Genomic DNA, 15,669 nt, shown 5'->3' on the forward strand with positions numbered 1-15,669 from the left:
AGCTTTGTATAAACCATATCAGATGAAAGAATGAAATATTTCAAAAATTAAGATTCTTGACATTGTATGTTAAAAAATTAATTTAAAAAATGAGATTAAGATTCTAACATGAGGCAAATGGGATGAGGATCACCTTTAACTAGGGTCGCCACTGTCCAATTCAAATAACGCTGTAACTTAAGGGTGATTGATGTCTAGCCAGCCTCTTGCATACACATTAAGCAGTCAGTCTCCAAACAAAGCTATATGATAACGAGGCGAATCTTCCCATGCTGTGGCTTCTTTGAAAATATTCAAAACACCATTGCCATTGTACTTGAACATCTTCACTATGCCAACCACACATAACGTGGAGCACTGTTGTCAGTCCTTCAGAGAATTCAGAATCCTACTCTCGCACAGCTGCTCAGTCTATGCAGTGTGTTTGCATACCACCAGAAGTCATATCGTTACATAGTCTGTCTGTGGCCAGATGCTTCGCTTTTGAAGCAACGTGGGTTGATCATCTAGCAATCCATGGGACTGGACCACTCCTGCTTCAACGGAAACTCCACTCCTATCCTCAAAGAGACTCTTTTAACCATCCTGCTGTTTATAAGTTTATAAACTGACTGAAGCTCATTATCCAGGCAGATAACCACAGTCTGTAACTTGATGCCTGCATGAATAAGAAAAAATAGGCAATCTCCTGAAACTCCTCTAGAGAACTGAACACCCAGTTCTTCCCTTCTACATAAGCTCATGATGCAAATGTCTACTTCATTTGTTAAGTAGGTATGCATGAATATGTTTATTCTCACACTTTATGTGCAACAATCTACTCCGCACCATCTTTGAAGCTTTCTTTGCATCTCACACACCACCCAAAGTATCCCTTACACAGCATACTACATCCAACATTCTTACAACCACACACCTCGAAAGGGCACCCTGGAACATTATGGAAACTCTAGCGCTTTGTGGCCTTGTGACGACACAAATTCTCAATTCAGTAAATACGGTGGCACTCTTCCAGCCATGGAACTTTCACAGGTAACACGGTACCCTTCCACAAACGGAACATCAATGTCTCCTCCATGGTATGAAGTACCACATACATTGAACTTCTGTCCAGTCCAGTACTATGTGTGCTATGAGAGCATATCAGTATATTTCAGGTTCATGCATTTGAGGATAATGGAATTCATATAAACGGGATAACTGCATGTTTGTTTACAGTCTGTTAGTCTAACTCTAAGTAACTGTTTGTGTGAGGTGAGACCCCATCAGTATACCAAAGGCCACTTCATGCTCAATGTAAGACAGACTAGATACCCTTAGTCTCTACGTATATGGAGTGAGAACCTCTGTGTACCCAGGTCACTGCACTAACTGGGCGTGAGCTTATGGTCATACACCCCTCAATGTGTGTGGTTGAGTTCCCAGGAGAATAGCCCCAGCCATATGAGAAGTGAGAGAGTAAATCACAATACCGCGAATCTCTGCATGTGTGTGTTGAGAGTTTCTCAGTGCACCTCCGGTCACTGCATTTGTATTTAGAGAATCTACCAGTATACTCGGTTACTACTTGCATGGGATGAGAGCACAATTATATCATTAGTGACTCCCTATATGGGGGGAGAGCCTATCGGTTTACCCCTGAGTCTTAGTATGTGTGGGATGAAAGGCTGTGAGTGTAGTGCAAATCAATGCGAGTATGGAGTGAGGGCCTTTCAGTATAGCCCAAGTCACAGCATGTGTTAAGTGAGAGCTATTTTTCACTGCACGTTTGGAGTGGGCGCACGTTCATATACTCCTAGTTCCTGCATTGTGAGTTAAAATTCCTGTTTATTTACCTTGAACAATTGCATTTGTCGGGTAAGAAACCTCACGTTCACTTCTTGAGTTGCTGCATGTGCAAACTATTGTATGCATTGACCGGGCGACCATCAGAATATAGATGTGCAGAAGGGAGTAGTATTCGCTGTTGCTGTGCTTTGCTTGCTTTGCTGTGTAAAAAATGGAGTCTTTGCTGTACCTTCAAAGCAGTATTTAATCTTTCCTCTTTCCACTATAGGTGCCTCCTTCACCTGCCTGGAGACCGCTTTTCGCCTTGATGCTCTGCACCGCCAAATGAAGCTCCTTGGAGATGACACCCCCGTCAGCAAACTCCAAGTCAAGCTTGAGCCAGGTGTGTTCTCTCCTCAAATCTCAACATGGAACCTCTATTCTCCCCATTCTTGTATGCTTGTATGCCAACGTGGACAGCGTCTTGGGTGGTATTCAGAGAAATGTCTTTGTTATCCCTAATTTCCAGCCCCAGGTTTAGCAGGCGTTGAGCCAAAGTGCCACCTCCCTCATCTCTCTGAGAATGTATAACCCACGGTCTCGACACAAAAGTACTTTTTATGTATTTTATTTATTTATTTTAAGAGTTTTTTTATATAGCGCTGGCTAGACCCGGAGGTATCGGAGCACTTTACATGAGGTTCCACAAAATTACAAGATTACATAGGTTACAATTTACATCAGTTGTTAGACAAACAATTACAGGAGCATAGAGAACGAGATAAGTGAAATGTAGAGGGGAAGGGGGTAAGGGTAAAGGGGTGGGAGGGAGATACGGTAGAAAGACGAAGGAAAGTCTGCCCAAAGTCCGGCTGGGTAGGTGACTGTCAAGGGGAAAGTCCCAAACCCATCTCCTCTATAGCTATCAGTTAGCTCCACCGGGCTTTGGCCAAATAGCTAGGTCTCAGTGGGAAACATTTAAAGAACATGGAGGGCAAAATAATGGAGCGTAGAGGGGTGGGGACAGAGAAGGTGAGAAGGGGGGGATAGGGGAAGAGACAACAAGGAGAGACGAAATGAAGTCTGTCTAAAGGCCGACTGGGTAGGTGACGACCAAGGAGGGAATCCATATTTCTGGTAGGCTAAGGCTGAAGCCAAAGCCAGGCAGAAACCACCATTCTAGTCAGGGCAAGGAAGTCACACGCCAAGATAACCTCTGCTCACCCCCTTGGTAGCTTGGCACAAGCAGTAAGGCTAAACTCGGAGGCAATGTGTAAAGCATTTGCGCCAGCGCACAACAGCAACAACATACTAGGCACACCACAAGAGAGACTCCACACAAGGTTATTATAAAAATAACTTTTGTATTGTAAAAACACATCAGATAAAATCACACATATACATGGTGCCAACTGGCACGGGCAATATTCACAGGGATTATGTACACAAGACAGGGCCACAAGGGCCACTGTCATAGTCAGATATAGCACTTCTAGAATAAGAAATAATAAAACATAAAATGGTAATCACAAAGATAACAACCAGTAACCACTGGTAACAGGAACCAGGACCTTACTAGGACCACCTGTACTAAGAAAGAAGAACCACCTAAGTATCACACAGCATTAGGGGTCTAAGAAAGAATACATTACTCATGATGCAATAAACCTACATTCAGAGGAGTAGAAAAGACAACCACCTAAGTATCACTCAGCATTTAGGGGTCTAGGAAAAGGACACATTACCCATGATGCAATAACCTACATTCAGAGGAGTAGAAAAGACAACCACCTAAGTATCACTCAGCATTTAGGGGTCTAGGAAAAGGACACATTACCCATGATGCAATAACCTACATTCAGAGGAGTAATAAAGAGAAACACATGATGACTAAACATTCAGAGGTGTTAAGAATAGAGCACATGATGCAATAAAATACATTCAGGGGTGCAGCGCAAGAAGACACATGATGACTAAACATTCAGAGGTGCAGCGCATGGAAAGGAAGACACATGATGCAGTAACACATTCAGAGGTGTTAAGAATAGGGCACATGATGCAATAAAATACATTCAGGGGTGCAGCGCAAGAAGACACATGATGACTAAACATTCAGAGGTGCAGCGCATGGAAAGGAAGACACATAATGCATAAACATTCAGAGGTGCCTAATAAATCAATAGCGCAAAAACACACAGTAGGCAATTACTATTTAAAAACATAGAAATCACATTGCGCCAACACTACATAAGCCACTACCTGTGGCAGTCCCTAGGCCAACTGGCCTTGTTGGGGCAAGGATGCCCTGGGTCCAAAGTCAGGGCGCGCTGCCATGCAGCGCCAGTCCAAAGTACAAAAGCCTAAACGTGGCAGTTGCCCACAAAGTGCTGGGCAACTGTGTACATCACAGAAAGGCCTAAACGTGGCAGGTGCCCACAAAGTGCTGGGCACCTGAAGAATCAACAAAACGGCGCCAGCTAAGCCACACAGGCTCTGAAGCCAATACTGCGCACGTTGGAGCCACACAGGCTCTGGCCAACACTGGTCAAACGTTGGAGCCACACAGGCTCTTAAAAACACATATTGCCCCTCTGAGCCACACAGGCTCTCTCAGCGTTGGGGCGACCCACTGCCATCCGGGGCCGCCTTGACTCTCCATTTACTTCACCAAATGCCCCCCAGAGCCTCTCAGGGCTCTAAATGCAATAAAATGGGGCGGGGAGCCTCTCCGGGCTCTGTGCACGTTGGGGCGACCCACTGCCAACCGGGGCCGCCCATGAAGCCTTCATGGCTTCCTTCTGGCTCTCTGCACAACGTTGGGGCGGCCCGCTGTCATCTGGGGCCGCCCTTGAAGCCTTCGCGGCTTCTCTCTCTCGAGCGCGAGCTCGCGCTACTGCGGGGGAGGGGCGGACACCGACAACGTGTCCCGGCGCCCCTCCCCTGCTCTGCCCCACTCCGCCCGGCCCCAGCCCAGACTCACCGGGCCTCGGGGCGGCTCCTCCGGACTGCGGCTCTTCTTCTGGCCAGCGCGGGGCTCCTCTTCCACCACGGAGCCCCGCCGGCCCGCTCCGCCGTTCTCGGCCGCTTCTCCTCTCGCCGGCCTCCTCTTCAGATGCCGCCGGGCTCCCTCAGCTCACGGGAGCCCGGCCGACCCGCCGCAGTACGTCCTCTTCTCTCCCCCGGGCAGCTTCTCTCCTCTCGGGCTGCGGGGGCGGGACTTCCGGCCGGCCGCGCTGGGATTGGCCGGCCGGCCATCCACTTCCGGGTCGCTGCGGGCAGCGCAGCGGCCCTTCTCCTTTAGGCAGGCAGGCGGGGAGGCATTTTAAAATATCGGCAATACCGGCGTGGGCAGCCGAAGTTGGATAAAAAGTCAAGAATAAGCGAGGTGGGCACTCGCCAAGGCGGGCAAAGCGCTCCTCAGCGCCATAATCAAAATAAAGCGCTCTAAAGCGCTAGGGGGCAATAAAGCGCTCCCAAAGCGCTAGACACAAAGTACCAAGGTCCTTCCAGGAGTGCAGCTCCACCATGCTGCACAAAGGTCCCAGAGAGTCTCAGGGGCAAAGCAAAGTCCCCCCCATCAGCCCAGCAAGGCAGAGGGGTCCCCCAGGAGTCCAGGAAAGTCCATCAGGTGCCCAGGGGCTGGGCAGAGCCAGGGATTCCCCTGAGCTCAAGCAGCAGCAGCCCCTGGCAGATTCAAGTTGAAAACAAGAACATTTTGGAAGGGGATACAACCCCTTTTTATATAGTGCAAAACCTTTGAAGTTCTTTGAAGTCCTTTGAAGCAGGCAGTGTGAGAACCAGCTGGACTGGTTTAGAGGGAAGTCCCCTTCAGTATCAGGGACAGAGGTGTCAGTCGCCCAGCGGGAGGTGGAGCCAGCTTTGTAGTTACACAGGAACAGCCCTTCACTATCAGGTGCCATCTCCTCCCACTTCCCTGGCAGCAGATGCTGCCTTTCATCCATGGGCTGACTTCAGACAACCTCCTGGGCTCTCCAGCCCCTGTCATCCTCAGACCAGACAGTCAATCCACAAGCAGGCCCATGCACTCTGGGCCAGGCTCACCAGCCAATCACACGCTAGCACCAACTTGCACAAATATGCCAACTTCCAAAAGTAGGACTTCTAGACTAGACACAGCCATGTCGCATACATCATTTTGCGGCATTCATTCTCACGAGTTCTCTCATACCAAACTCGCCCCTGCACTCCCCACGCATCAGGAACTACCATGGGCATACATATTCCCCATTCATTCCTATGGGAGGGCAGGTCACTCACCATTCATCCACAGAGAGCTCAAGCACTTTACACTGTACCACAGTGAAAAAGTGCGCAGAGGCCTAAAATCACCAATACCAGGTTCCATAATTAGGCTAGGAAAACGCAAAAAGTCTAGGGGTGAACCTGCCTAATGGGCCGGGTCCAACACAACCCCCTTCCAGCCAAAACGCAGGGTAGACCAATCACACCACTGATGGGCTTCACTGCTTTGGGCGACAAAACCACGGACACGGCCTCGCACAGCAGGGACACCGTCCAGTTTTTCGCCACTCTGAACCTACATGGTTTCCTCCAAATAATAACTCTCTGACTCAACTAGGGTACCCCACTGGTACACACTAGTCATCCACAGCCAAGACCAGGCCATAGGCCATCCAAATCACAGGTCCTAACTAATCCACAGAGTGGGGGGTAGTAACCCCTGGCACACAATAGCCATTCTCCACTCTCTCTCTCAGTGTAGCTACAACTACCACTGATCCAACAACCTAGGGACCATACCCTCAGGCTGACCAGAGGTCACGGGCAAGAATGCCCCACCCTACCTCTACTTCTGGGTTTCCGCACCCTCACAGAAAAGCACTTCACCAGAACACAATTCTCCTACCAGATCAGGACCTCACTCCATCACTGGTCTACCACCTGGAAACTATTTCACTTCTGAGGTACAAAGCACACAGCACAGTCCCTCTTCAAGCAGGTGGGGGGACACAGCACACAGCAAAGTCCCCTTTCCTCTACCTTAGTGAAAACAACAAACTGCAGGTGAGCCCCAGAACACACAGCAAGGGCAGCCCCCTCAGTCTCTTCAGCTGATCCACTTTGGTAGAGATTCCTCTTGACCTAGAAGTTTCCTAATCTCCCAACCTAAGATCTAAACCCTCAGGTTACACCGGGGTCAGAAGTAAGGACACCGTCCCTCTGCACCCCCTTCCAGTTCCAGTATGTCTCAGGCTAGACAGAGCACACGCCAGCGGCGTATCAGCGACACACTTTCCTCCAGTACTCCTTCCAGGTCAGGCCACACCCCAACCTGGCTTTCCCCCCTCCTCGGGGAACGACCTCCCGAGGCCCCACAAATGGTCAAGCACTCTAGACGGTCAAATGCTCAGTGAGCCAGGACTTCTGCACCCTCCACTTAGGAGCGGTACTGCCCAACACTAGGACCGCCGGAGTTCTGGTTACAGACACTCCCCGTCCTCTAGACACAGGAAGATCCTCCTCAAATGACCTATGTACAGCTTAGGCCCCTGACCTGGCGCTCCCTTAAGGAACCCTCCAGGCCCTGAGATAGGGTTTCAGGCCAACGTGGGACACACCGTCCCACACTCACTCCGCCTCCACTGAGACAGGGCGTGAGCCCCTACACCCCTACCATACTACTGGGACCTAGCTGGGTTACACATGAACCTCTTCCCCTTTACAGGATCATCAGATACACAAGCCACTCCTTTTGGAACCACTCCCTAATGCCTCTGCAAGACATCTAGCACACCGCCAGACATCCACCTTCTTGTCCAGTGCCTCTGCAGGACCTCCTGCACACCACCAGAGGTACACCTCTCATGCAAGCTTTTTAACAAAAAGAAAACTCACACCAACTCCTCCAGTTCAGCACATCACTCATTCGCACAAACCCCCCCCTCGGACTGGTAAGGCAGTTACTACCACCCCTGATCACTCAACCTGACCACACGTGACACAGGTACCAAACTCTGGGAGCGGGGAATGGGAATTAACACACTGGACACATTAAAGCTGCCACCACTGGATCCTACCACACTGGGGAATCCAGACACACACACTACACTCAGGGAACAACCACCCTCCTGAGCTAGTCATTTCTCCTCACACTCCCTCTCTTCCATCTACCCACACAGGGACAGGATTTGGGATTGGACACGGGACCCAGCAAGGGATTCCTAATCTATGGGAACCTCCCCCCTCTAATGGCGTCCCGCCCTGTCACTTTCTCTCATCTGCCACTAAACATAAAGCGCAGAAACACATTTGAAAATGACACTCTTGAGGAAAAAAATCAAAAACAATAATCCCAAACATGTGACTATCTGAAAAAAACAATTGCAGAGTTTTGTAATGTAGCCAGTTGTTGCTATGGCACTGCGCAAACACAAGTCCAAAATCCGCACCGCTGACCAACAATGTTAGAACTGGCTATTTCTGGTAGGCTAAGGCTGAAGCCAAAGCCAGGCAGAAACCACCATTCTAGTCAGGGCAAGGAAGTCACACGCCAAGATAACCTCTGCTCACCCCCTTGGTAGCTTGGCACAAGCAGTAAGGCTAAACTCGGAGGCAATGTGTAAAGCATTTGCGCCAGCGCACAACAGCAACAACATACTAGGCACACCACAAGAGAGACTCCACACAAGGTTATTATAAAAATAACTTTTGTATTGTAAAAACACATCAGATAAAATCACACATATACATGGTGCCAACTGGCACGGGCAATATTCACAGGGATTATGTACACAAGACAGGGCCACAAGGGCCACTGTCATAGTCAGATATAGCACTTCTAGAATAAGAAATAATAAAACATAAAATGGTAATCACAAAGATAACAACCAGTAACCACTGGTAACAGGAACCAGGACCTTACTAGGACCACCTGTACTAAGAAAGAAAAACCACCTAAGTATCACACAGCATTAGGGGTCTAAGAAAGAATACATTACTCATGATGCAATAAACCTACATTCAGAGGAGTAGAAAAGACAACCACCTAAGAATAACCACATTTAGGGGCATAAACCAGAACACCTTACCCATGATGCATGAACACATTCAGAGGAGTAATAAGGAGAAACACATGATGACTAAACATTCAGAGGTGTTAAGAATAGAGCACATGATGCAATAAAATACATTCAGGGGTGCAGCGCAAGAAGACACATGATGACTAAACATTCAGAGGTGCAGCGCATGGAAAGGAAGACACATGATGCAGTAACACATTCAGAGGTGTTAAGAATAGGGCACATGATGCAATAAAATACATTCAGGGGTGCAGCGCAAGAAGACACATGATGACTAAACATTCAGAGGTGCAGCGCATGGAAAGGAAGACACATAATGCATAAACATTCAGAGGTGCCTAATAAATCAATAGCGCAAAAACACACAGTAGGCAATTACTATTTAAAAACATAGAAATCACATTGCGCCAACACTACATAAGCCACTACCTGTGGCAGTCCCTAGGCCAACTGGCCTTGTTGGGGCAAGGATGCCCTGGGTCCAAAGTCAGGGCGCGCTGCCATGCAGCGCCAGTCCAAAGTACAAAAGCCTAAACGTGGCAGTTGCCCACAAAGTGCTGGGCAACTGTGTACATCACAGAAAGGCCTAAACGTGGCAGGTGCCCACAAAGTGCTGGGCACCTGAAGAATCAACAAAACGGCGCCAGCTAAGCCACACAGGCTCTGAAGCCAATACTGCGCACGTTGGAGCCACACAGGCTCTGGCCAACACTGGTCAAACGTTGGAGCCACACAGGCTCTTAAAAACACATATTGCCCCTCTGAGCCACACAGGCTCTCTCAGCGTTGGGGCGACCCACTGCCATCCGGGGCCGCCCTGACTCTCCATTTACTTCACCAAATGCCCCCCAGAGCCTCTCAGGGCTCTAAATGCAATAAAATGGGGGGAGGAGCCTCTCCGGGCTCTGTGCACGTTGGGGCGACCCACTGCCAACCGGGGCCGCCCATGAAGCCTTCATGGCTTCCTTCTGGCTCTCTGCACAACGTTGGGGCGGCCCGCTGTCATCTGGGGCCGCCCTTGAAGCCTTCGCGGCTTCTCTCTCTCGAGCGCGAGCTCGCGCTACTGCGGGGGAGGGGCGGACACCGACAACGTGTCCCGGCGCCCCTCCCCTGCTCTGCCCCACTCCGCCCGGCCCCAGCCCAGACTCACCGGGCCTCGGGGCGGCTCCTCCGGACTGCGGCTCTTCTTCTGGCCAGCGCGGGGCTCCTCTTCCACCACGGAGCCCCGCCGGCCTGTCCGCCGTTCTCGGCCGCTTCTCCTCTCGCCGGCCTCCTCTTCAGATGCCGCCGGGCTCCCTCAGCTCACGGGAGCCCGGCCGACCCGCCGCAGTACGTCCTCTTCTCTCCCCCGGGCAGCTTCTCTCCTCTCGGGCTGCGGGGGCGGGACTTCCGGCCGGCCGCGCTGGGATTGGCCGGCCGGCCATCCACTTCCGGGTCGCTGCGGGCAGCGCAGCGGCCCTTCTCCTTTAGGCAGGCAGGCGGGGAGGCATTTTAAAATATCGGCAATACCGGCGTGGGCAGCCGAAGTTGGATAAAAAGTCAAGAATAAGCGAGGTGGGCACTCGCCAAGGCGGGCAAAGCGCTCCTCAGCGCCATAATCAAAATAAAGCGCTCTAAAGCGCTAGGGGGCAATAAAGCGCTCCCAAAGCGCTAGACACAAAGTACCAAGGTCCTTCCAGGAGTGCAGCTCCACCATGCTGCACAAAGGTCCCAGAGAGTCTCAGGGGCAAAGCAAAGTCCCCCCCATCAGCCCAGCAAGGCAGAGGGGTCCCCCAGGAGTCCAGGAAAGTCCATCAGGTGCCCAGGGGCTGGGCAGAGCCAGGGATTCCCCTGAGCTCAAGCAGCAGCAGCCCCTGGCAGATTCAAGTTGAAAACAAGAACATTTTGGAAGGGGATACAACCCCTTTTTATATAGTGCAAAACCTTTGAAGTTCTTTGAAGTCCTTTGAAGCAGGCAGTGTGAGAACCAGCTGGACTGGTTTAGAGGGAAGTCCCCTTCAGTATCAGGGACAGAGGTGTCAGTCGCCCAGCGGGAGGTGGAGCCAGCTTTGTAGTTACACAGGAACAGCCCTTCACTATCAGGTGCCATCTCCTCCCACTTCCCTGGCAGCAGATGCTGCCTTTCATCCATGGGCTGACTTCAGACAACCTCCTGGGCTCTCCAGCCCCTGTCATCCTCAGACCAGACAGTCAATCCACAAGCAGGCCCATGCACTCTGGGCCAGGCTCACCAGCCAATCACACGCTAGCACCAACTTGCACAAATATGCCAACTTCCAAAAGTAGGACTTCTAGACTAGACACAGCCATGTCGCATACATCATTTTGCGGCATTCATTCTCACGAGTTCTCTCATACCAAACTCGCCCCTGCACTCCCCACGCATCAGGAACTACCATGGGCATACATATTCCCCATTCATTCCTATGGGAGGGCAGGTCACTCACCATTCATCCACAGAGAGCTCAAGCACTTTACACTGTACCACAGTGAAAAAGTGCGCAGAGGCCTAAAATTACCAATACCAGGTTCCATAATTAGGCTAGGAAAACGCAAAAAGTCTAGGGGTGAACCTGCCTAATGGGCCGGGTCCAACAGCTATCAGTTAGCTCCACCGGGCTTTGGCCAAATAGCTAGGTCTCAGTGGGAAACATTTAAAGAACATGGAGGGCAAAATAATGGAGCGTAGAGGGGTGGGGACAGAGAAGGTGAGAAGGGGGGGATAGGGGAAGAGACAACAAGGAGAGACGAAATGAAGTCTGTCTAAAGGCCGACTGGGTAGGTGACGACCAAGGAGGGAATCCACGGCCCATCTCCCCTAGAGCTAAACCAGGTAGCTCCATCGGGCATTAGACAAAATAGTTCAGTCTCAATACATTGAGAGAGGACCAGGAATCAGACGTCAGCAGTTAAAAATATCTGAAAGGGTGTGTGAGATCTCACAGGGAGCAAGATGGCGTCTGGCTAGTCGGCTAGAGAAGAACGCTCCGATGCTGACCTGCTCATTTTGAGGAAAATGGATTAGATAACAGAAGGCAGAAGATACACGCTGATTTCTAGCGAAGCAAAGCAAAGACGCTTTTCCAGCAATACCTGCAATACCTGAATGGAGAGTGGCAATGCGCTGGAGTCGATCGCTGCTGTAGTGACAGCTTTGGCAACAGCGGTGACGGCAGTAGCTGAGGCGCAACCTTCACGGCGCTCCCGGCGGCATAGCGGAGGAGGAGGCGGAATCGGCGGAGTAGCTGTGGTGCAATCTTCATGGCGTTCCCGGCGGCATAGCGGAGGAGGCAGAATCGGCGGAGTCTGCGGAGCCAGCGGAGTGCGAGAAGATTTCGGGAAAGGCAGCTGCCTGCAACGTAGGAGGGATAGCGGAGCTCAGAGGAGTCGAGCATCTGCTGGAACGCGACAGAGTCGCCAAAGCAAGCAGTCGAGACGAAGACAGCGGGCGTGGTGTAACCGGCAGCTGCAGAGGAAAACAAGGTACACACGGATACGCTGCTGCTCTGATTTTTGTGTCGCCGCCTCAAAAGATTGCAAAGCTGGTGTATCTGGTAAGATAGAAGCGGTGCTTGGGGCCAGAGGGGGTGAGAGAAACGTGTCAGTATTCACCACTCGAACAGGCAGAGCTGGGGGCTTAGCGAGTGCAGCAGGAAGCTACATACAAAGTTGGTGCCTGAATCTGAGCCTGAATTGGAGCCTGCCAGGCTTAAAACGGCAGAAAGACCGGCAGAAACAGTATTACTTAATCTTGGCAACAGAGGCAGAGGTATCAGAGGTGGTTGCAGCTTTCAAAGGGGTCAAAATGGCTCCAAAAACTGTTCGAGGTGGGAAAGCAAAAGTACCTGAAGGGGCTGAGAAACAAGCTTCAGGGCAAGCTGCGAAAAATAAAGGGGGAGACAAGGACTCACAAGCTATGAATGAGGAAGGGGCAGCTTCCAGTAGCAAAGCGAGAACCAGGAAGCAAGCTGCAACAAATGCTACACAGCTATCAGGTCAATCAAAGGGTATAACAGGATACTTCACCCCTTCGAACATAGCTAACACAGCCAAAGAGAGCACTACCAATACCTCTGAGCTACCTGGCACCCCTCTAGCAGAGACACAATGGAGTAACATTATGGATCTCAATGACATTATAGACAGTATAGAGGAAAATACACAACCTAATGAAGAGACAACAACGGCAATAAGCAGGCACACAATCATAGAGACTCCAGAGACAATAACTACCCTAGCACAACAAACTGAAATATTGATACAGAAAATAACTGCAAATAGTGGCCAGAGTGGGCTAGAGGATAACATAGATCCAGTGGATAAATTTTTCTCCGTAACAGATGGGTCAGATGCATCTGAGGAGACATGCTCAGGCTTGGAGGAAAATGGCGGGATTAATACCGACTCAAGCTTGTCTCTAAGTTTGGAAGGGGGAAGCGGATCCTCACCAAAAGGGAAAAGTCAAGAGCCAAGTCAAGAGCCAAGGAAAAAAAGGCTGTCTCGGCGTCAAAGAAGTACACAGTCACAAGAGAAATCAGGCAGCAGCCGTAGACGGATAAGTGTGGCAAGCACTGAAACAGAAGCAGCTTTAAATTGGGACTACTCAGATACACAGCAGATTTACAATGAAATCGAGATTGAGAAAGAGGATCCTAAAGCTGGGGGGGGCACATAGACAGGCACAGGCAGTGGAACCCACTCTACAGCTAATACTAAACTCAATCAAACAATTGCAGGATGCTACAAAAGCCGAGGGAAAAAAAAAACGCTTAGCAACTAAACACCTGCAAGGAGCTATAAAGAAGATAGCAAAGATATGCACAGCCACAAATACGAGGATGATGGAGGATCAACAAGCCAAAGACTCGACTAGATTGATGGGATATGAAAAACAGATGGTGGATGCCCAGTGGAAGCTGGAGGATCTAGAGAATCGTCAAAGACGAAACAATCTTAGAATCCTGGGTATAGAAGAAGGGGCCGAAGGCGGGGATATTAGGGCGTATGCCCTGAGAATGTTCAAAGGAGCCTTCCCGGAACTGAGCCATTGGGATTGGGACAGGGAAGTGCAAAGAGTGCACAGGTTCCCACTAACTTTAAAAAAGAAAGGGCCCTCCATACTGAGGGGGCACCAAGACCAAGAGCCATATTAGTATATTTCGGCAACTTTTTGCTGAGGGAAGAGGTGTATGCAAAAGCTCGCCCCAACGCTAAACGTACATTTGAGAATCAATCCTTCTTCTCAACCCCAGATTACTGTCACAGTACAGTCGAAAGAAGGTGGAGACTGAGAGAATTACTGGATCCATGCCATAAGATGGGCCTGCAGGCCTATTTAATGAACCCGGCAAAACTAAAGATAATCCACAAGAATTCCACTAAGGTCTTTTTTTCTGAAATCCAAGCAAAAGAATATATGGATATGATTAGAACCAGTGGTGAAACTAGCAGTGAAGCCAGAGACCAACTTTGAAGATCTCAGCGGTGACGTTTTCATTAATTAACACGCTTGCTTAGCAAGAGATAAGTTGGTCTAAGAGGGGCTTAGCCTTGTTAAACGTATACAAGAGATAGTATCTGATTGAGAGAGGACAAGAAGTGCAAATTTTGTTTGGGGATAATATACGGGCTATATGGATAAATGGAATGAAATGCCAAGACCAATGTTATTTTCACGGGGGGATCTGGTTAAAGGGGTTCTGAAGGAGAAATCAAAGTGAAGTAACTAATCCAGGTGATTTAATTTAATTATAAAGGTCGGCAAAGAGGAGTCGATAGCCAGACTCCATCACAGAGGCCAGCGGCCTGCTTGCTCTAACAGGTGGGGGGAGGAAGGGGAAAGGGGGGGGAAAAACAAAAAAAACATCACATCAAGACAAGATAGAACAAGGGGAGGATCATTTTTTAAAAGATGAGAGAGCTGTAGAAAAACTGTATGCTGAATTGAGGATAAAACAAGAATATCAATGCGGATAGGCACATTGAATATATGTGGACTGAATGACGGAAGGAAGCGAAGGGAGCTGAGGGAATATTTAAAAACAATCCATGTTGATATGCTTTGTCTACAGGAGACCCATATAGAGGTGTCCCAGAAGGGATTATTGGGGCAGTTAGGTTTGCAATTGCTTGCTTACACAACACAAGGGACGAGAACAAGAGGGGTGGCGGTATTAGCACGGCAAGGTATGGTGAACGTTAAAAGGCAAAACGCAGATTCATATGGGCGTTGGGTGTTGATGGAATGCCAGGTGAAGGGATTTCATTTTACTCTATGTACAGTGTACGCCCCGACAGTTGATGATCCAGAAATGCTTAATTTGATGAATACACAATTGGCTAACTGGCCCCAACCCCTGGTGGTATGTGGAGATCTTAACATTAACGGTCTGAATGGTTTATGGAAGCATGATCCGAAAAATTTCGGGGGGAGGAAAAAGAGAAGTCATACGGCTTTGATAAGGCTAATGGAAGATAATGGCTTAATAGATATTTGGGAACAACAGCATAAGGTCGGGGGGGGGTAGCACGTATTTTTCCGCACCCCACAAAATATTAGCAAGACTGGATTATTTTTTGTTATCCCCTACAATAGCAACTATGGGCAAAGTGAGTAAGCTTCCCCGAGTTATGTCGGATCATAATCCACTGATTTTGGACATCGTAATTTCACCACAAAATAATCAAAGCTCAAATTGGACATTCGAGAGGGCACTATTACAAGATGCCAAGTATATTGAATCTATGAGAGGATGGCTGAAAGAATTTTTTGAGGTTAATAGAGGAACAGCTTCCCCAGCTATAGTTTGGGATACAATGAAAGCAGGCATAAGGGGGGAGA

General features: G+C 49.5%; 1 protein-coding gene across 1 annotated transcript in view; it reads left to right on the forward strand.

Moving 5' to 3' along the window:
• Window positions 1-15,669, forward strand: part of RNPEPL1 (arginyl aminopeptidase like 1) — a 116,856-nt gene that overhangs the window by 38,005 nt on the left and 63,182 nt on the right. Inside the window, exon 6 of the mRNA XM_086944481.1 lies at window positions 2,057-2,170. Within this exon, the coding sequence (XP_086800607.1) occupies window positions 2,057-2,170 (114 nt within the window). The remainder of the gene's footprint in view (window positions 1-2,056; window positions 2,171-15,669) is intronic.

Source organism: Lissotriton vulgaris, chromosome 11 (assembly GCF_964263255.1).
Source record: "Lissotriton vulgaris chromosome 11, aLisVul1.2, whole genome shotgun sequence".
Classification (NCBI taxonomy): Eukaryota; Metazoa; Chordata; class Amphibia; order Caudata; family Salamandridae; genus Lissotriton; species Lissotriton vulgaris.